The sequence below is a fragment of the Argentina anserina genome, chromosome 2, assembly GCF_933775445.1.
Source record: "Argentina anserina chromosome 2, drPotAnse1.1, whole genome shotgun sequence".
Lineage (NCBI taxonomy): Eukaryota > Viridiplantae > Streptophyta > Magnoliopsida > Rosales > Rosaceae > Argentina > Argentina anserina.
Genome location: NC_065873.1, coordinates 17,286,213 through 17,309,203, shown reverse-complemented (window position 1 = coordinate 17,309,203; position 22,991 = coordinate 17,286,213). Strand labels below are relative to the sequence as shown.

General features: G+C 39.2%; 1 protein-coding gene across 1 annotated transcript; it reads left to right on the top strand.

Annotated features, from left to right (window-relative positions):
• Positions 1 to 7,531: 7,531 nt before the first annotated feature.
• Positions 7,532 to 14,686, top strand: LOC126784072 (uncharacterized mitochondrial protein AtMg00860-like). Its single transcript, XM_050509570.1, has 2 exons — positions 7,532 to 7,698; positions 14,260 to 14,686. The coding sequence occupies exons 1-2, from the start codon at positions 7,532 to 7,534 to the stop codon at positions 14,684 to 14,686; spliced, it is 594 nt and encodes a 197-aa protein (XP_050365527.1).
• Positions 14,687 to 22,991: the final 8,305 nt, after the last annotated feature.

Here is a 22,991-nt window from a genome sequence, read left to right as displayed (position 1 = left end):
ATGAGATACGCCGTACTCTTTGTCTTTTCCCTGTCACAAATGGCACACGTCGTCAAAGTGGAGACCACGGCGGCGTGGTCTTCAACTCTCCGACGCTTAAGTTAAGATGGTGATAATTTATGCAGAGTTACAGTAGGGGATTTAGTGTACTTACCTTATGAGGTCAAGAGTTTGACCTTTTATTGTTGAGTTGAGGTAGATCGTTTACCTATCTTTCGGTGTGGGACGACGTCCGATTAAGGTGTTCTCTGGAGTCTTCTTTGAGATGCGCGTGAGGGCGCGTCCGTAGTCAGTTTGGATCGTGGGGAAGCCCATTGCGTAGCTGGTGCGGCTGACTCGTTGTCAGTATTGTAAGACTGTGCTATATATTAGCCTTAATGCGCTGATAGTTGTGCTGATTATGGCGGGCATAAGCCTATGCCAACAACTCCCCCCAAGTTCCCAGTCTAGGGAGGTAATTTCTTGACTGGGGAGTTAATATTTGAGTGTTTTGCCATAATCAGCAATGGGTCTCACTGACCCTCTCATAGTCCCCCACTCCCCGGTTAAGGAATGCCGAGTTGTTTGATGGTGTAATGAGCCGTGTCGAACCTCTTTGGGTATTGGTTGGTTTCAGTGCCTCTGTTGTAGCAGATCATGTTTTGTGTAGTACGTTTGATCGCTCTCTTTGAGCGTAGTGCGTCCGTCATAGCGTAATGAATTCTTACGCGTGAGACGTCTTTCATTGCTCTCTTTGAGTGTAGTACGTCCGTCATAGCGTAGTCAATTCTTACGCGTAGGACGTCTTTCATCGCTATCTTTGAGCGTAGTGCGTCCGTCATAGCGTAGTGAATTCTTACGCGTGGGACGTCTTTCATCGCTATCTTTGAGCGTAGTGCGTCCGTCATAGCGTAGTAAATTCTTACGCGTAGGACGTCTTTTTATCGCTATCTGTGAGCATAGTGTTTTTAGGTTGAGAGCAGTGCCATTCGCGCTGTGGGCAGCACGTGTCGTACATGCATTGGGCGGATGTTTCATGAACAATTCAATTTCGTGGGGTGACGTTATCCGAGAAGACAGTTATTGCATGTAATTAAGGCGTGTGTAACCGAAACGTTGCCTCGGTAACTCATGCCACGTGGCGAGATCTGGAGCGATGTCTCTTGGGTCGACGGCTAAGATGTAAGTAACAGTTTTCTGGATCTGACGGTTAAGGAATGCTTTTGAGAAATCAACGGGTGAGATGTGAGATGGAGTTTAGTATAAAAGGGTGAAAGGGATAGAATGGCTGTCATTATCGACAGATCCAAGTTTTCGAAATCCAAATTCTCTCGTTCCCTCCCTTTTGCTCTCGTTTGCTCTCCTTCACGTTTGGAAGAAACTCATCGAGATCTTTGTGTGAATCGGTTTTTTGAGGTATGTTTCTGATCTGAATCTCCTTTATACGGCTTGTGGCTTTGGTTGTTTATTGGTAGATTTGTGTTTATAGGGTAAATCAGTGGTTTTGGGTTTTGGTTTTTCCGGCAAATTGGTAGGTTTTGGGTCTATTTAATCTTTGGATGGGTGTTTTCCGGCCAAGTGGGGTGTTTGTATGGGCGGTGCTGATGGGTTTTCGCCGTTAACTGGGTTTGATGTTCTTCGTGTTCTTCATGTTCTTCAAACTCGTTCTTGCGAGGTTCGTAGGATAGATCTGACTGACTTTCTGACTTCTAGTTCTAGGTTGTTCGCCTTTGACTTCGGTGTTGCTTGCTGCAGCGTAATGCCTAGGATAAATATACTAACTGACAGCGATTCCGGGTCTGTAGAGGGAAGTTGGTCCGCGTCGTCATCTTCTTGGTCGTGGACTAGTGAATTGGAGGACAACTACTTGGACTTGGTGCGGCGTAGCGGTGGGAACGACTTGCGCCGTGAAGATCGTGCCTCTGTCTTTGCAAGAGGGCTAGCGGATTGGGACACGAGTGAGTCGTCAAGCACCATGGAGTCACAACATGAGGAGGTTGGAGAAAGTGAGGTGAATCTCGCTCTGGGCCAAGATCAAGGCGTATCAGAGCGTATCGCGAGTGCCTCGGGGACTAGTACTTCAGGCCCAACGCTAGCCCAGCGCCTGTAAGGCGTTGGTTAGATGGCGGAGTGCAGATGTCAGAGGTGGAAGAACCACATGGAGCTGACTCCGCCGCGGTGGATGGCTATGTGGAGGAGTTTAAGTTGCCTGCCACGATCATTGCCCGTGCAATTCGGCATGATGAGTTTGGTTCTATGCTGCCTAACGGGTACGCGCTAGTAAGTCCTTCCGTACTACGGCTTGGGGTGGAGTTACCATTGGATCCGCACCTGCAATGTCTTGTGGTGGAGTTTGGCTTGGCTTTTAGTCAAGTCAGCTACAACATGTGGCGAGTCCTTTTCGGTCTCTGCTCGCTCTTCCACCTCTCAGGGTGTTCGTCTCCTACTGCGGCAGATGTGCTCCATTTTTTCAAGGTGATTATAACAAGCGGAATGGTAACGGAGGGACTGCGCGATTTGTGAGGCGAGATGAGCGTAGTGAGTTCCAAGTCTTAGAGAACTGGCCCACCTCGGAAGCTAATTGGAGGAAAAACAGCTTCGTAGTAGAGAGGGGATGGGAATATGGGCGCATTAACGGGGTAGAGTATCTCCCAGAGAAGCGTATTCCCTCGCGGTTTCAAGCCATTAATTGTAGGTTTTAATGTTTTCCTAAATTTTGTCACTACAGAATAACTGCTTGCTGACGCTCCCTTTTTTTTTTGTTGCGCAGCGGGAAGGAGGTTGGTGTTGTCGGAGCGGGAAGTCGATCGAGTGAATCGTGTGACATACCTTTGGAGGTGCCAAGGTGAGGACCTAGTCCACGATTTGAAGGTACTGACGAACCCGTACCTCTTGTTCGAGCAAGGATTACTCTGTCGCCATGTATGTAAAAGTGATACGCTCTTCAGTCTTCTATTCTTTGTTTATAGCGTACTAATCTGTTACTACGTGTGCAGCTACGACGCTCTCGGTGAATATGAATTTTGAGAAGTCGGAGCGTATCTGCTACGCGAGATTTCTGCAGCAGAAAGATCCCGACGTAACGCCGGATACCGAAGGGATAGCGGTAACGATGTTGCGACGCGTTATGTCGAAGAAAGTGGCGGCGTCCACGAAGAAGGTGAATGCCTCGGCGAAGCGGATCGAGGATTCCCCGCAGGTCGTGGATCTACCTATTCCCTCTCATGCGAGCCTGCCAAACAAGCAAGGGTTGCCGCGCCGGAGCAATGCGGAAGGAGTAGGCCGCATTGATGCCGATCCGCATTTGGCTGATCCGGCGGTGTCCCAAGAAACCGGGAGAAAGAAGAAGGTGCAGAAGGCGGGCGCGTCTTCAAGGAAAACAAGTCCTCTGCTGCTCCCAAAGATGTGGAGGATATAATGGTAGAAGCTCCGCCTCTGAAAAGACAGAGGACTACGCAAATGGTGCATCTCACCTTTACAGAATCTCGGGTCTTCGAGGATCTGTCCACGTTGGACCGTAGTCCTTTGAGCAAGTTGGGAGCTCCGGAACTGGAGAAGTTGGTTTTACTCAGCCAGCGCGCCGGGCTCGGAGGGTTGAGGCGGCCTGAAGGGTCCGGTCTTGACCTGCGGAGTCCACTCGGTCTGGCTGCAACGAGGGCGGCTAAGATGGTGTTCAACCTGCTCGACGCGGAGCGGGATGCTCTGGAGGCGCAGCGCCATCTCGCCGAAGTGGTTGAACGGGACAGCAATCACGCGACAAGGGTCTTACTGCTGGAGAACGACTTGGCCAATGCTAAGGCCAAGTTGGAAAATGCGGCGAACCTCCAGGAGGACCTTCGGCAGGAGGTTACCCGTCGGGAGGTGGCCGAGTCGCTTGCCCAAGAGATGGCCGTGGAGAGAGATGCGGCACAATCTGCCCTTGCGGAGGCCGATGAGCTTGTTAGGCGGGTGAGGGAGGAGGCGGAGACCGAAAAGGCCCGCGTAGCGGAGGAGGCCACATCCAGCACAGTGGCTGCCTTCAAATCATCCGCGGAAATGAATGCGTACCTGGAAGGGTACTATGTCACGGCCGTGGGTGATATGATAGCGCAATTCCAGGAGTTGGAGATGCTGGATCCTGCAGACTACGAGATTCGGCTGGCGGAGAAGGGTTTGGAAGCGCCACCAATGCCGCATGAGGTGATTCCGCCCTTTTCACAGCCTGCTGCTGCTGCGGAGGCCGAAGTGCAGAGGGAAGATGGTAAGAAAATTTCTGACTCTTCTTCTTTTGGTTTATCTTGTGATAATGACATGTCTGATTCTAATCCGGAGACCCCTTCTCCTACTCTTCCTTCTCAGAGCATCAGGATGCACAACCGCCGCAAGGCGAATCGGGGCAAGCGGCGGAGCTAGAGGCTGCGAGTACTAGCGATGCGGCCTGAGCGATGTCGGCGTATCAAGCTGCGATGGAGGAGTATGATGGGGTGATAATAGACTTTGTAATGCGTCCCTCGTCCCCGTAGTGCTTCATTTCTATTTCTGTAAAAACAATTTCTGTAATGGCCTTTGTGCCAAACTCGCTATCTTTAATGAATAGAAGTTGTCTTTTGGTCCAAGTGATTGTTTATATTATTGCCGTAGCAAGGTTATGTGATTGTTATCTTATACTTCTGGCTACATGCTTAATGCTATCTTTGTTGTGCGCACAATGAAATAGTTTGTTGAATGAATTTAATTGCCGTAGTACGCTAGCGTAGTAAGGATCAATGGTTTGAAAAATTCCTCATTTCATTGATAGCCTGGCCGTAGCCGTTTTGTACAAAGATAGCTTTGGCAGTGTGCCGTAAGTACTCAAACAGTCCAAGCCCCTGGCTATGCACCATTATATTTTTAAACTTGGTACAAGGGGGAGTGTTGAAGGAAAAACACCTTTAGTGTGACTTCGTTAATGCAAATAAAGGAATAAATTAATGACATTTATGGTCAACGGATGTAATAGATCAATCACCATTATGTAGCCTTAATTACCATTATAATTACCATTTATTTCTATTGTAATCTTGACCTCTATATAAAAGGGATTATCAATGAGATGAGTAGATCATTCCATTTTCCCTACAACACATATTTATATATACCATATAAATACAATATTTTTATGGTAATCTTTCTAGAATATACTATAATTATCATATAGGCGCACCCACACACACACACACACATATTCTTCACGCACGCACACATCTATAGACATGTGTGTCAGTGTGTGTGTATATATCGCGCACGCTCAACACACACACATATTTATATTTCAAGCATATTTTTGTAAATATCCAATTTTGAAAGCATTATATCGTAATAAAAAAATAAATGATAAAAAAGAAAGCTAATTTTTTAATAATAATCTAGAGTCGTTGAATTAATAAAGATATGATTGTATTTTCATTTAAAATGACATTTTATGATTATGGTAATTTCTAACACCACAATGTGACAAAACATGTCATATGAGATTATAGCACCAAATCTTGCGCTCTAATAGGGCGTCAAAATATTTTCCATTTAGAAAATGATTCTTTTGAATTAGCACGTTGATTATATGAATGTGCAATAACGAGAATGCGCGCATGACTACAGTTTGATTTGCCAATATTGGATCATTGCTATTTTTCGATGAAAATTATGGTTTTAATCTATAAAGCATCAATAATCAGATGATAACTAGCAATAAGATTTTCCTTATTCGTGGTAGAATCTCAAAAGTAGTCGATTTGTCGACTGGTTTGGGGAGTTGGATACTTTTCTAGTTTCTGTTTCGGTTTGAACCAGTTGGTTTTTTTGCTGGTTTCAGCAGGTCCGATAACATAAGCCACCCTTAGACCGTAATCACGATAAGTCGATAAGTTGGTGTTTCACATGATTTTTGGGTTTAGAGTCATTTCAGAGTTGTGCACGCCAAACTGCCAAAGCTAATAATGAATTGAGAAATGTAATTACCATGTCTTATACCAGATTCAAGTTTTTCGGAAGTGCCATCGTGAAGACTCTTCAAGACTCATAATAACTCTGACTCTGATCATGGAGATTAGGTGGCCTAGTCCACGAATCAAGTACTTTGTGGTTCTAACCTGGAACTTTGTCCAATCATTTGGGGGTTTTATCAGTTAGTACTTTTAATGTCTGTTTCATTAACTCTTGTTATTATTACACTTGCTATTATTACATTGTCTTAGAGCATCCGCATCCATAAAATGGTTTTGTTCAAATAAAATGTGGTCCCAGAAGTAAATTTTACTTCAAGCAAATCGATTTCATATTTTTCTCAAACAAATCGATTTTCTCACACACTCATTCACAATTTGCTTGAGAAATTCAATTTTATTTTATTGTGAAATGATTAAATGTTTTTACCAGATATATTTACAACCAATAATAATGTGCCACGTGTCGTTATCGACTCGATATTATCCAAAATTTCCGATAAGATTTTCGACTAATAGAGAATTGACAAGTGTCACTGCCACGTGTCAGTGTCGGAAAAATAATTAAACCAGATTTCTGGTAAGATTTTCGACTAATTTGCTATAAAACGTCTAATATCACTCATTATATACTCACAAATCACGCTATTGTGAAGAATCTGAGCATATAACTAATCCTTCAATCTGAACACTTAGTAACATTTCTTTGTTCATCACTCTGATGAATCCTTTCACCTTCCATAATTTTTTCAGGCGCAGACAACGTCAACAAGAAGAGGATGACGATATGGAGCAATCATTCGTCAATCAGGTGGTCATGGCGGAAGCACAACACGATGATGAATCAACACGACCAAACATTCACATCGCGGTAAAAAACCAAATAAGCCATGTCATAGGCTATCTAGGGGATGCAATCTCATGGAAGATTACTTCATCAGATGTCCAATCTTCGACGCTCAATAATTTCGCCGGAGGTACATGATGAGAAGAGACCGATTCAACATTATTATGACGAACCTCTGCAACCACGACCTATCTTGGCATCAAAGAGAAGACGCCATTGCTTTGCTTGGGCTACTTCCCCAACAAAAGATGACGGGGCTCTACGAATGCTAGCATACGGGTCAGCTGCAAATAAGTGTACTGAAATTACAAGGATGGGGGAATCGACTACCCTGGAATGTATGAAGGAGTTTTGCAGCCTTCACCTCTATGGTCCAAGATACCTCCGCAGTCCAACACCGGCATACCTCACGCTTATGAATGGTCCTGGAGCTAAAATGACATTAATGTGCTCCACTTATCGAATGTGTTCTAAGAGATTCTTGCCGGAAGAGGCCCAACTGTCGTCTACGAAGTCCACGGACAGAGGTACACCACAACTTATTATCTGGCTGACGCCGCAAAATAATAATCCCCAAACGCCGCAAAATAAGCTCTTCACAAAGAAATAAGAGGCATACTAAAAAGATGTGGAGAGGGCATTTGGCATTTTGCAATCTCAATGGGCAATTATACATCATAGTTGTACATTGCACCACAAATCGATAATGACTACCATCATGTTGGCTTGCATTATATTGCATAACATGATTTTTGAGGAAAAATACGTGGATGATGAGAAAGAGGATGAGGAAGAAGAAGAAGACTTGCAAAACCCATTGAGGGCTTTCCGGGTTTATGATGGGCCGGTGAATGCACAAGGGAATCAAGTTCTTTTTGAGCCAATCAGTAGAGATGGAGCTAATATACAACGGTTTCACGATTGTGTTGTCGATCTCGAATCCGCTTACATCCATCGAGACCTCCAGACAGACTTGATGAAACACATTTGGAGGGTGAAAACCGGTGAAATACTTTAAATATGTTTTATTCTGGGCAAAATGGCTGATTTGCATCTCAAATTTGGTCATAATTGTCAATTTGCACCATGAACTTGCATTTGAGTCAATTTACCTCCTAAACTTGGTAAAATTTGCGGATTTGTACCATATCCGTTAAATTTAATGTTTTCCATCCAATTTTAAATCACATATCATGCATTTGAGGGGCTATATTGTCAATATATATTTATTTATATTTAATAATGAAATAAATTAATAAAATTACTTAAGATGAACACTTGTTACAATGTTTTTTTCGAAATATGTTATTGATTTATATATTTATTATTTTACGTGATATGATATGTTAAAAGATATTAGAAAAATATAAATAAATACATTGAAAATTAAAAATAAATGTGTGTTCTGGGAGAATTATTATTCTACCATTAAGTGTGTCTTAGCCTTATTATGTTTCCTGTTAGAGATAGATTATGACTCAGAATCCTATGAGATTGTGGTTATGTAATGTCTATATATATGCCACATTATCAATAATTAAACGGTTACGTTTTCTTCCATTACGTCGTTATTATTTTCGTTTCGTTCCTCCTCCAACAATGTGTACATATAAATATAAATATATATATATAGGAAAAATTGCCAAAATACACCCTAAACTTGGTCTTAATTGTCAATTTGCACCCCGAACTTACATTTGAGTTAATTTACCTCCTAAACTTGGTAAAAATTGCCGATTTACACCCCGAACTTGTATTTGAGTCAATTTACCTCCTAAACTTGGTAAAAATTGCCGATTTGCACCCCATCGGTTAAATTTAACTGTTTCTATCCAATTTTGCGTCACATGTGATGCACATGAGGGGTAATGTTGTCATTTTCTATTTATATTTTTCTTAAAAACAAATAAAATATTCTTTAAAATGAGGATTATTTTGTTAATCAAATTATTTATTTACATCTTTTTTCTACATACTTAACCCTACTTTGAATTATATATTCAACATATCCACCCATTCAAGTATAGTGTGTTGTGTATAAATATATTTTTATATGTACACATTGTTGGAGGAGGAACAAAACGAGAATAATAACGACGTAATAGAACAGAACGTAACCGTTTATTCATTGATAATGAGGCCAATATATAGGCATTACATAACCACAATCCCGTATGATTCGGAATCTTAATCTATTACAGAGATGCGAATATATCTCTAACATGAAACCTAATAAGGTTAAGACACACATAATGGTAGAATAATAATTCTCTCGGAACACACATTTATTTTTAATTTTCAATATATTTATTTATATTTTTTAATATCTTTTAACATACCATATCACATAAAATAATAAATATATAAATCAATAACATGTTTCGAAAAAACAAACATTGTAGCAAGTGTTCCTCTTAAGTAATTTTATTAATTTATTTCATTATTAAATATGAATAAATATATAATGATATGTGATTTAAAATTGGATTGAAACCATTAAATTTAATGGATAAGGTGAAAATCAGCAATTTTTACCAAGTTTAGGAGGTAAATTGACTCAAATACAAGTTCGGGGTGTAAATCGGTAATTTTTACCAAGTTTAGGAGGTAAATTAACTCAAATGCAAATTCGGGGTGCAAATTGACAATTAAGATCAAGTTTAGGGTGCAAAACGGCATTTTTGCCATATATGTACATATACACAACACACTTATTTGAATGGGTGAGTATGTTGAATATATAATTCGAAGTAGGGTGAAGTATATAGAAAAAAAGATGTAAATAAATAATTGATTTAAAAATAATCCTCCTTTTAAATAATATTTTTATTTGTTTTTAAGAAAAATATAAATAGAAAATCACAACATTACCTCTCATGGGCATGACATGTGACGCAAAATTGGATAGAAACAGTTAAATTTAACGGATGAGGTGCAAATCGGCAATTTTTACCAAGTTTAGGAGGTAAATTGACTCAATAACAAGTTCGGGGTGCAAATTGACAATTTTAGCCAAATTTGGGCTGTATTTTGGCAATTTTACCTTTATTCTGTGTTTTCATGATGCTTGTGTTTAATTATTAAGCTTGTGTTTAATTTAAGTATGTGTTTTAATATAATGTGTATTTTAATTTCAACTTAATAAATAAATTGCATTTTATTTCTAGAAAATTTAAATTACATAAAATAACGAGCCAAGCCCAGATTTATTCTTAGTACACAACTACAACTATAACTACTATGGAAATAGCACGCGACTTGGGTGATAACAATTCAAATATGTTTCATCGGTAGGTTGGTCTTGACTAGCTTCTCCTTCATTAAGGATTGCTAGTTTCCTCTTGGTAAAATACATTTTCGAGATTGGGGTCATAGTCCTTTAAATCCATTGTCATGATCCTTGTGTCATTCTCTTATTTATTCAATCGTAACTCTTCTTCCGCCCTTGCTTCTTTCTGCTTTTGAATGTCTATGTACTCTGTGTAATAATGAAGCTCACTTTCATTATGGGCTAGCCTCTTGGTATGCCATGATGCTTGGTCACTTGCAATGGTATGCAAAACCTCATCTCGTTTCTTAATAAGAGTATTACCCTATTTCTTTTGGCGCCTAGCTTCCTTTGTCGCCTTGGTTCCCATTGGTCTAGCTGGACTCGATGGAGCTGCAGTGTTGCTTTGAGGTGTCTCATTCACTTGGTCGTCATCCAAATTGATGGTTGGAGATGATTCGGTTGCGGAAGGAGTACCATGGTGACTACTTGCATATGGAGATGAAGTAGTAGGTAGCACCGCAACGAAAGATGGATGAACTTTAACCACTTCCCAACATTCAAAGTGTGTAAATTTTTTCTTCTGGACATTATAATAACATGATTGAGCTTGTCGTTTTTGATGTGAAAAACTTATATTAGGTACATATTTAATTACATAATTTAAATAAATTGGATAAAACAAATAATGTAAACAAATTCGATATATTAAAATAAATGTAGACAATGGTCATATTTAAACAAATTAGATAAAACAAATAATGTAAAAAAATCAGATATATTAAAATAAAAATGTAAACAATGTTATATATTTTAAAAAAAATAGATATAAATTACATAATTTAATTCATATAATTAAATAAAAATTATATATATGATAAAATAATGTAAACTTACTTTGTCCATTAGCGAAGTGCTGCTAGCTATACGTTGCCGTGACGCCGCCAAACATTCGCCCCATTTTTGCAAGAGTAGCTTGAACTTGTTGTAGTGAGAAGCGAGCGTGATTCGGGTCCTCGGCTCTTTCGGAGGTTTCTCACCCGGTGCTAGCATCTAATTTTACATATAATCGGTATGAATTGTCTCCCACAATTTATCACTCTTTTGTTTGTTACCGTCATATTCATCAATGTTATGACAGACAAAAGAGATGCACATTTTTTAATTCGGAAGGAAGCCAATGGGTGCCCATTATTTTAGAAAAAAATGCTAAACGAAATGAGAGAGGAAATGGAGGAAGATGTGAAATTTGTTGTGTACAAATTGGTGTGAGTTGATCAAATATTGAAGTAGTATTTATAGGAAAATTTTTGGGATTTTTTGGGATTGTTTTACTATTTTTTGAGTTTATATCCGTTCTGATCAAATAGTAACCGTTGTCTATTAATTCTAACCGTTTTATCGAAATTTTTGAGTCAAAATGTAAGCCCCAAATCAATTAAACCGTTGGCCCATTCGGTAAGCCACGTGTTAGTCATTTATTGGCTCGTTAATTTTTTTATCTTTTACTGGAATGCATGCGCCTAACAGAAAAAAAAATTAAAACGCGTCTGACATCACTCATGTGTTGTGGTCTCCGCCAGGCGGTCGAGCAATCGCCGGAGCAAACTTTACTGGACCGGAGGGGCGAGCAAACCTTCCCGGTTGACTGGGCGAGCAACTCTCGTCCGGTGCGAGATCGGAAATGGGTTTGCTCGAGCAAACCTCCTGGTCCCAGTCGGTGCTCGAGCACCACCTCCTCCTTTGCTCGCCGGTGTGGGTGTTCTTAGTCTGTTTCATTTAGCCCCCCTTTTTATTTATTTTTATGCTCTACATTTTAGAATTTGTTCTAGCTTAATGCAGATGAATTTGATGTTGAAGAAGAATGATATTATCATTTGTTTAGTTAATGTTAGAAAAAAAAAGGTTCCATTATAATTATCATCTTTGTGGTATCAATGTCATGTAGCAGAGTGCAAAGGCTATTGTAGTTTAGGCCAGTGCCGCGGCATGGTAGTCGTAGGAAGGTTTCATCAGTGTGCCTTATATCAGTATACTATATGATGTCTACCAGCTTATGCACCTATTGTTGTTGCCAAATGATTTGCCTGACATGTATGTGAAGAGAGTACAAATCTTTATACAGCAGCGGATCAACCTGTCCAATAACCTGAACAGATCATTCCAAGGCGATTCACATGGCATTCACCCCTCCCCTTTACCTAAAGTAATTAGGCTTTGAAGTTGCTCAATTCTTGCCCCATTGTTTCTTAGGCGTGAAGGCAAACAAATGACATAACTTCTAATCCTCTTCTGCCAGCCCTAGAACAACGGAAGGTTGAACTATACTTGAATCCTGCAGAGGCAAACCACAATATATGAACAAAAAGTTATGCAAAACGAGATTATAGCCATTCCCAACAAAGAATCTCAAGATTATAGCCAATCACAATATATGAACGACGGTAAACTTTCATTGCATTTGGTGGTAATACAGCATGATTCGCTTGATTTTGAGCCGTAATGCAGTGAAAGTTATAGGTAATAAGGTGAAAATGGTAAACAACTTGGATACTAAGGGCTTATCTAAAAGGTATTTTATCATCTCTATGTTTGTCCAAGTTGCTTCTTCAAACTGTAGATCTTTACATTTACGAATAAAATAACATAATCACAAAAGGATGTGAGGCTTAATCATAATTTTGTTGAAGTTGCTAGGGTTGTCGGCATTGAGATAGTTAGGGTTAGTTTGCTAAGCTTTTTTATCATCTCTATGTTTGTCCAAGTTGCTTCTTCAAACTGTAGATCTTTACATTTACGAATAAAATAACATAATCGCAAAAGGATGTGAGGCTTAATCATAATTTGTTGAAGTTGCTAGGATTGTCGGCATTGGGATAATTAGGGTTAGTTTGCTAAGCTTTTTTTTGTTTCGTCTGGTTCGAACTTCATGTCTATTAATTGAGTGTTCCATGTTTATGTTGACCTCCTACTTATTAAAATATTTGACGACTTGATCGTTTTCCTTAAAAAAAACCTTATTGTTTAAAATATGCTAAGGGGTAAACAAGTTAGTTGCTTCAAAATATTTATCGCCGCTAGATATATTGACTAACCGATGGTTCTAAATAATCACAAATTCCCCAGCATAAGAAACTACCCTATACCGTAGAAAATTCCGACATACTAGAACAGAGGAGTTCACATAATAGAAAGGTGTATGGAACATTCTAAAGTGAGACAAACAAAGTTGCCATAAGTAGAAGATATTTGAAGGGGGAAATTGATCAATGGAAAAAAAAACTGAGTTTATTTACATCTTCATTTCTGCATGAATATCTTCATCTCTGCATATTCATGGACACGGGTAATGCCTTGCTCGATCTCTCGTACAAGCTTCCCTATTTTCCAGCAACTATTACATACAAAGTATCTTCTTCGTTGACATTCAGAAAAAACTTACACTATTAGTCAGCATAATGTCACATCCCGCCAAACTTAGCCAAATTTTACCTTGAGTATTTTTAAAGTAAGCACGGCTCAAAGAAGGTTACGGAAGAAACTTGATCATTCTAGGCGAATCCAGAATATGCCGGAACTCTTTGGAAGTTCATAGAATGCACTAGAAGGCATTAGAAGTCTCCGGAAGAATGGGAAAGTCTTGGGACATCTCCGGATTTCTCTAGAACCATGGAGAGGCTAAGAGAACTAGACCACTCCGGAAGTCTCTAGAATACTCAAGGTGCATCTTAGATGTGTGTAGACTTGTATAGAGTTCTTTAGAAATCTCTACACTTGTACATAGTCTTAGAATTCTCTAGAACTAATGATGTAGGAGGATGAGGCCTATAAATAGCAAGGCACCCCTCACATTTGATCAATCAAGCAAGAAGCCATCAAGCATACTCGTAAGCTTTCTTTCTTTGTTCAATACAAATTCTCTTTAGAGATATCTTCTTTGTATTTCAATTGTTCTAGCAGGGCGATTGCGAGAGTAAGACTGACTTAGCATAAGGGAGTTGCTAAGGCCGCACAAGTACCCTATCCCTCTTTGATCAATTGGGTCATGCACGCTACTTCTCAAAATTAGACCTTCGTTCGGGGTACTACGAAGTGCGCATTGTGGAAGGAGATGAGCCGAAGACCGCATGCATCACAAGGTATGGTTCTTATGAGTTCTTAGTTATGCCTTTTGGTCTAACTAATGCACCGGCAATATTTTGCAGCTTGATGAACAAGTTATTCCACCCATATCTCGATCGGTTTGTTGTCGTCTACTTGGACGACATAGTGGTGTATAGCAAGACCTTGCAGGAGCATGTAGAGCACTTGCGGGAAGTGCTTAAGGTATTGTGGGAAAACCAGTTATACATCAAGATGGATAAATGCTCATTTGCTAAGCCGGAGGTGTCGTTCTTGGGGCATAAGATCAAGGACGGCAAGCTTATGATGGAGGATTGCAAGGTGCATTCCATCCAAGAATGGGAGCCACCCACCAAGGTACATGACTTAAGATCTTTTCTTGGGCTAGTTAACTATTACCGCCGCTTTATCAAGGGATACTCGGCGACGATTGCACCATTAACCAACCTTCTCAAGAAAAACAAGACATGGAAATGGACAACGGAGTGTCAAGAAGCCTTGAAGACTTGAAGAAGGCGATATGCGAGGAGCCCGTACTTAGCCTACCCGACCACACCAAACCATATGAGGTGCACACCGATGCTTCCGACATTTCCATTGGCGGAGTTCTCATGCAAGAAGGGCATCCAATTTCTTATGAGAGTCGGAAGCTCAATGACATGGAGTGGTGCTACACCATGCAAGAGAAGGAGATGAATGCCATCATCCATTGCCTTCGTTTGTGGCGACATTACTTGCTTGGGACAAAGTTCGTGATCATGACCGACAACGTAGCAACAAGCTACTTCTAAACTCAAAAGAAGTTAAGTCCAAAACAAGAAAGGTGGCAAGACTTCTTGGCGGAGTTTGACTACATCATGGAGTACAAGCCCGGAAAGGCGAATGTGGTAGCGGATGCACTAAGCCGCAAGGCGGAGTTTGCAAGCATTTCGTAAGTCACTAACTCACTGCTAAACAAGATCAATGAGGGACTAATGGTAGACCCTCAAGCACAAAGCCTCATTACCTTAGTAAAGGAAGTCAAAACTCTGAGGTTTTGGCTAGATGACAACCTTCTCTACACGAGAGGCCGTTGCATCTACGTACCGAAGTGGGGCAGCTTACGAAGGGAGCTAACCAAGGAATGCCATGATTCCAAATGGGCCAGCCACCCAGGTATGAAACGCACACTTACCTTGTTAAAGTCCATGTATTATTGGTCTAGGATGCGAGATGGGGTCGAAGAGTATGTGCAGACGTGTCTAGTTAGCCAACAAGACAAGGTAGTCCAGCAGCAGCCGGGGGGCTTGTTTGACCCCTTACTCATACCAGAGAGACCGCGGGAGAGTGTCTTTATGGACTTCATCACTTGCCTACCGAAGTTCGAAGAGTTTGGGAGCATCATTGTTGTGGTGGACTGATTTAGCAAGTATGCAACCTTCATGACCGCATCAGCCAAATGCACAACGAAGGAGACAGCAAGGCTATTCCTAAGATGACGTTGGGCTTCCAACATATTAAAAATCTTACATTCGAAACGCACTAGATTCCTAGTGATCCAAATAAACCAAATTAGATTACAGGAGACTAGAAACCAAAGTCGACGTTTAGGTTTTGGGAACGCTGAAACACCAACACCGTTAAACACTTCATCAAGGGTACCCCAAGGCAATAATGAATGAGAAAATATAAGGCAAACCCATTTCCATAAAGCCACAATTTCATAACAATGCAAAAGAAGATGTGTACCCGATTCCGCATGACTTCCACAAAAGGAACAACAAGATGGAAGTGAAAAACCTCGCCGTTATAAAACATCATCAATTAGTAAACGCACATGAAAAACCTTCTAAATAATAAGAATTTTACGGGGTTGAATTGTTTTACTCCAGAGGTTTTTAAGTTACTCAATTCTTGCCCCAATGCTTCTTAGGCATGAAGGCGAACAGATGACACGACTTATAATCCTCCTCCGAGTTGTGCTAGCCCTAGCCCTAGAACAACGGTAGATTGAACGATACTTGAATCCTGCAGAGGCAAACCACAATATACGAACAAAAGTTATAGCCAATCTCAACAAAGAATCTCGAGATTATAGCCAATCATAATATATGAACGGAGGTAAGCTTTCACTGCGTTTGGTGGTAATACAACATGATTCGCCTGATTTGAGTCGTACGCAGTGAAAGTTATAGGTAAAAAGGTGAAAACGGTAGACAACTTGGGTACTAGGCTTATCTAAAAGGTATGTTATCATCTCGATGTTTGTCCAAGTTGCTTCGTTAAACTACAGATCATATTTACGAAGAAATAATAAACATAAGCACAAAAGGAGGTGAGGCTTAGTCATAATTTTGTTGATTATGCCTTTGAGTTTCGATCCAAACAAGTACAAGAAATGGAACTTCTTTTTATAGCCCTTGGACCTCCTTGAAAGTATTTTGAGGAACCTTGTCTCACTTGTGTTCCTCCTGTGTAGTTTCTTTTTATTGCTGGTGATGCTGATATTTTAACACATTGTATTGTAATTTATTTAATATTCAAGCAGGAGCTTCTATTCATACCTCTAAAAATTGAAATTTAGACCTCAATTTTTTTTCTAAATAGTTTTGACTTATTCAATACATATGAAATTACCAAAAAACATATAACAATAAAAATACAAAAAGTGACATAATTCTTTACTTATCTATTATAAAATACAAATGTAGATAATTATCTTTTATATTTATTGCTAGACAATCCAAAATGAGATATCAAATTGCATTAAATGATTTAATTAATTACCTTCTTTTTTGATAAACATCATTAGGTAAAAAATTAATGTAGTTGATAAACATCAAATTGAATGTGGACTATTTAATGTATAAACTATATAAAACTCGTGAATTAGAAGTGAAAATATTTCATATACGTTGATGTTATTATCAATGAATGAAAAATATAGTTTACCAATTTATTATGAAATTAGAAATCGAGTGAAAAAATGATTGAATTAATTTGAGAAGATATTTTGTGTAATTATTATTCATTTTTCGAGTTGTATATAATAAATGAATTTAAAATAGAATATGAAAGAAATTAATAGATAGTAGTATGATTTGATATATCAAATTAGATGAACATTTTAGAAAAAAATTGGAGATCTAAATAGTATTTTAGGTATTTATAAAAATAAAATAGAGTTTTACTGAGTAAATAGATCTAAATACCATTTTTAAAAAATGAATAAAAGATCTCTTCAAACATCACATTGTCATATAATAAATGGGAATTTACTTTAAACTTTTTCTGGATACCATGCAGGAATATAATGGCCATAAAAGTAAGAGTTGTGACTTTCAATTGCCACAGTGAGTTCTTCGTGCGTAATGGCTGCGAGGATCTTAAGTCTCGACCCACTTAGTCATCAGTAAAAATTTATAAGCAGAGAATATGATGTGAGTTCTTTGTTCTCTACAGTTTTCAGTGCAATAGCGATTAATTAAACTTGAAGAACATATATTTATAGCATAGAGATCACCTTCCATGATTAAAGATCCTTGGGTAAAACATATTATATATGAAGAACGGTATTGAAAAAGAGAAGCTTCGACCGTTAATTGATTGGTTTATCCAAAGATGATGGATGTCTTGAGTCAATAATTGACCGGCTTTAGAAGGCTTCACATGAAGCTTTAAAGAGCAAGTTCACCGGTTGCATTTTTTAAGACATGGCCATCATCCACATAACGCTTGGACCCAACATCAAAAAACTACTTTTTACTCATGAAAATTTTTTTAACCCAGGTCCTATTAAGACTTTCATTGGGTCTGACTCAAGACCCAGGGCTTCATTTTTGTTGACCCAGATCGTCACAAGCCAAGTCAACTTTTGCAAGGGCCACATGACGTCACCCATGTGATTAGATTACTGATGTCAAGCACTTCATACAAAATGAAAGTGCTTATGTTACACGGACCAATGGGGGAAAGACATGCGTGTCTCACACATGCTTTTGTCTCATGGCAGATGAAAATTCTTTTCTCATTGCCACATGTCAATCTTGCTGCAACTACTTTGAATTTTAAATTCAACGGTCCTTTAATCTGGACCATTGATTTCATTTGTAATTGCAATCTGATGGTAGCAAATAACTAGTCGTTGCATTCAAACAGTAGGAAACTATTTGTGTAGGAAACGATAGGATATTATGTAACCTAAAAAAATTTAAATAATGAGATGAAAAATTAAACAAAAAAATTATAACGGTAAAAGAAATAAATAAATAAATTCTTGAATTTATCTATAATAGCTACCACTCTCCTATAGCTTTCACACACCATAGTTTCATAGCATTTCGCACCAAGCATTGTGATCACTAGTTCTATCTATACCCATTTTATTTGTTCACCGCCCAAAAATTGTGACAAATAGTTTAGTTTCATTCATTCTTCTATAGGCATAATTACATTTTGTTGAAGCTTTCCATCACAAAATCCTCTCAATTTTTTTTTTCATTTCTTTTCCACACAATGAAAAGATTATTGGAACGTATCCACAAATCTCACGAAGAAGATGATGAAGAAATGATGTCAACTAACGCCATTATAGCAAGGCAATTGCTCACCATGAAGCAGAAAACCAACCTCGAGGTCGCGGTTCTCATCCAGGTCGTGCACTAAACGACCCTCAACAAAGAGAAGAATGAGGTAAATGTATGCTCAAAGACTACTTTATCAAACGTCCTATTTTTAAAAGACCCATCATTCCGAGTTCGCTACAGGATGAGTCAGGGGGTTTTCAACTACATGCATGGTGCTCTTTGCAACTATGATCGATATTTTGTACAAAAATTAGATGATGCCAAGCTAGTCGGTTTACTTCCGAAGCAGAATATGACATCTTCTTTACGGATGCTTGCCTACGGTGCTGAGGTCGATCAGTGCGTTGAATATTGTCGAATGACGATATCTACCTCCATCGAATGTCTTAAACGATTTACAAGAGGAATCATTGATGTGTTCTCGGCAGAGTACCTTCGAGCTCCTACTCCGGTCGATCTTAGAAGACTTGTAGCTAAAGGTGAAAAGAGAGCTTTCCATGGCTGATTGGCAGCATTGACTGTATGCATTAGCAATGGAAACATTGTCCAACCGGTTGGGCCGGTAAATATAGTGGCAAAAAACGCATCCCCACTATCATTCTTGAAGCGGTTGCATCTTATGACACTTGGATATGGCACGCCATTTTTGGAATGTCGGGGTCATGCAATGACCTCAATGTCCTAGCAAAGTCCTCGTTGTTTAACGAGCTTACTTCCAGTAGAGCACCACATATCCAGTTTCAAGTGAATAACCGGTGGGTTCACAACTTAGGCTACTATCTCGCCGATGGTATCTATTCAAGATGGGCGACTTTCGTGAAAATAATTCCATGTCCTAGGCGACTTAAGGATTGTGTATTTACAAAGGCTCAGGAGGGATATAGGAAAGATGTCGAGAGATGTTTTAGTATTTTTACAGTCACATTTTGGTATTGTTAGAGGAGCTGCTCGCGGATGGGATAAAGAGGACCTCCGCTACATCATGTTGACTTGTGTTATTTTGCACAACATGATAGTTGAGGACAAATGCCCTGAAGATAGCGATGAAGACTTAGAGTCCGACGAAGAAGATGAAAACATTATGAGGCCCAGAATAGCCGAAGTTTGGGAGACCAATCAGAGAAGATTTTGAACCAGTTGGTAGAGACTGTCACAATTTCCATAGTTTTATGGAGCGATACAAAGAAATTAGATGACAGTCTGAGCATGCAAACCTTCAACAAGATCTCATAGAGCATTTATGTGAATTTTCAGAGGAACTTGGATATCTAGATTGTGGTTTTTCATTATGTTGAGTGTTTTTCTTTTTAAATTTCAATTAGTTGCATTTTTTAACATGTAACCTTCAATCAAATGCTATGAAATAAAAAATTAATTTTATAATGTCAATCATAATCATTATATATATATATTAATCCTAATCGTTATTCACACTTAAAAAATAAAATAAAATGAAATAAACATTCACTGCCACATGGCGACCTAGAAACAGATTCAACGGGTGGAAACTGCTACTCAATTTCAATGACCCAGATCACATCTATGACCCAGGTCTTCACCCATGAGGACTTAACGGGTGGACTTGCTCTAAAGACGCTTAATGACTAAGTTCTTCTTCTTCTTCTTATGCTTACGAAGAACATTGATTCAATCAATCAGTTTTACTCCTTCACATCTTGATGCAGGGAGGGAGGAGGAGGTATGGAGGGCAAATAAGCGTTAAACCCTTCACATGTACTATTAATTGGCGAGGAGCCGAGGATCTCAAAATTAGTTTTAATTATCCATAAATATTTTTAACTAAATTCACTGGTATCAATGATTCAATCATAATAACTCATGGCATTTAAATTTAAAAATAAGATTAGTCTTAACTATTATCATTATATAAGCTAAATTTTGTCATAATCCCTTACCATATTGACCAAAGTCTCTACGTGCATGTTTAAGATTTTGTTGATATGCTAAATTAAATCCTTTTAAAAAAAACAACAACAATATCACCATACATAAAAAAGTAGGAAAATCTACATAAACATGAAACGCCCTCCACAAAACTTTGAGACATTATAACCATGCGAAACAAACTAAAACTTAGCGAACTAAACCCTAATCGTCTTTATGCTAACAAACCATGGCCTTAATCCAAGAGAATCAAGTAACTAATGTGTCACATCTCGGGACCACTCTGCCGTAATACTATATTGTCCGCTTTGGGAATAGCCCTCACGGTTTTATTTCTGGGAGCCAATGGGTCACCCATCTTGGAATTTCTCTAGCTGAGCAAGCTTAACTTAAGAGTTCTCAACTCTCCGAAGTCATTGAGCCCCCAAAAGATCTCGTGTTAGATAGAGGTGAGCATGTACATGTAAGACACATCTCCCCCTCTCCGTTGGCCGATGTGGGATATTACAATTCACCCCACTTAGGAGTCTGACGTCCTCGTCGCCACACTCGCACCACACGGCAGAGTGGCTCTGATACCAAATTGTCACATCCCGAGACCGCTCCATCGTAACACGATATTGTACACTTTGGGCATAGATCTCACGGTTTTGTTTATGAGAGCTCACAAGTAACTTCCCAATGAGTCACCCATCCTGGGATTGCTTTAGCCCGAGCAACCTTAACTTCGGAGTTATCAACCCCTCAGAAGTCATTGAGCCCATAAAAGGCCTTGTGTTAGATGGAGGTGGACATGTACATATAAGACACATCTCCCCCTCTTCGTCGGCCAATTTGGGATATTACATAATGTGCCCTGAATGCAAGACTACGCTCACTTATTGAATGATCTTGAACAATTCTACACATATGAGGCATCCCTAGTATCTGATAGATTAAAAAGAACCCTTAAGTCTAGTTCGACCATCCAACCCCAACTGATCTACCATAAAGCACCATAACCCAATAAAGGATTCCACCAATCCTCTAAAAGCACCGAGGCCATTATCAAGCATACATGCATGAGCCCAGCCTAACTCGGCTCAACCACCAATTGAGAACCGACCACCACCATTACAAACACCGAGGCCCCAATGTGATCTCTTCTACAAAGACTGTAATAGTGTCACCCCGAACTAGTACATCAACATTGCCGCTCCACCCCAAATCTGAAAGCCCAATGGACGACCCTGTGTCTAAGACGCACACTTTCATCCGCGACAAAGCTATAGTCTCCAAACCAGCGCTTAGCTCCAGTTAAATCCTCCAAACACAACATTTGGATTAGGATCTTTTGAGGCATCCACGCTGGCTGCCCAAAAACATAAAGAACTGGGTACAAATCTGAATACGCCGCCACCTCTATAAGTCTGGTTTGGATAGAGGAAGAAAGAGAGAGGGGAGGAGGTCGCCGCCAACTTGATGCTAGAATCTAGTTAAAGCTATCATCACATAATCTTTGCCACTATCACTGACCCAAAACTCAGTGCCAACAACAAAAAGGCGGCTAGGGTTTGGGAGAGAGAGAGAGAGAGAGCCTCATCTTTTTGATATCTAACATCTATTCCATTCACTATTGCTAAATTAAACCTTAATAGAATTTAACTGAATTAACCCTCTAAATTTATAATTTTGGTTGAAATTAATCTTTATCGAAGAATCTTAGATAAATTGATATTTAATTGTTCTCAATCATTAATGGAATGCAATAATAAGTTCGTCATCTAAGAAGACTAACTCATCACCTTTGTATCACTAAAACAACAAAGTCTGTCATGTAAGTGTTGGTGTTTAGAAGACAAAAAAATTAATTAATTCAACAACTTAGATACTAGCTATCTTAGACGACGAAAACCAATGTCTTCGTCTTAGTGTGCCCACTTAGATGATGATACAAGGTTTCGTCGTCTGAGTTCCACTAAAGTGACGATTCATTCTACTTAGGTGGATTAACCAATTTTGTCGTCTTACCCTTTCTTAGGAGACGAAGATTTTTGTGATTGTCGCCTAAGTTACTTTTTCTGGTACTGGCTGGTTTATTTATAGAATTTAGTTTCTTTGGTTGGGAAATGTAAATAATGTCATTGTGCATAAGTGAATTCTAAATTTTTTAATTCTTTAAAATTATAGAAAATGTTTCTTATGGATTAGTACATTAATTATTTTTGGGGAAATGACCAAATGAATAAAAACACTAAAAAACTCGACCAACCCAATTTCATGTGCCCATTTCAATGTTTACCTTGAAAAATACATTACTGCCATTGTTTTTGTTCAACTGCCTCACACGATTTCACAGATCCCTT

Coding starts and splice junctions, on each gene's coding strand:
- LOC126784072 (XM_050509570.1), top strand. CDS start 7,532: ATGATTTTTGAGGAAAAATACGTGGATGATGAGAAAGAGGATGAGGAA. Junction 7,699..14,259: donor GATGGAGCTAATATACAACG/GTTTCACGATTG, acceptor AATATTTTGCAG/CTTGATGAACAAGTTATTCC.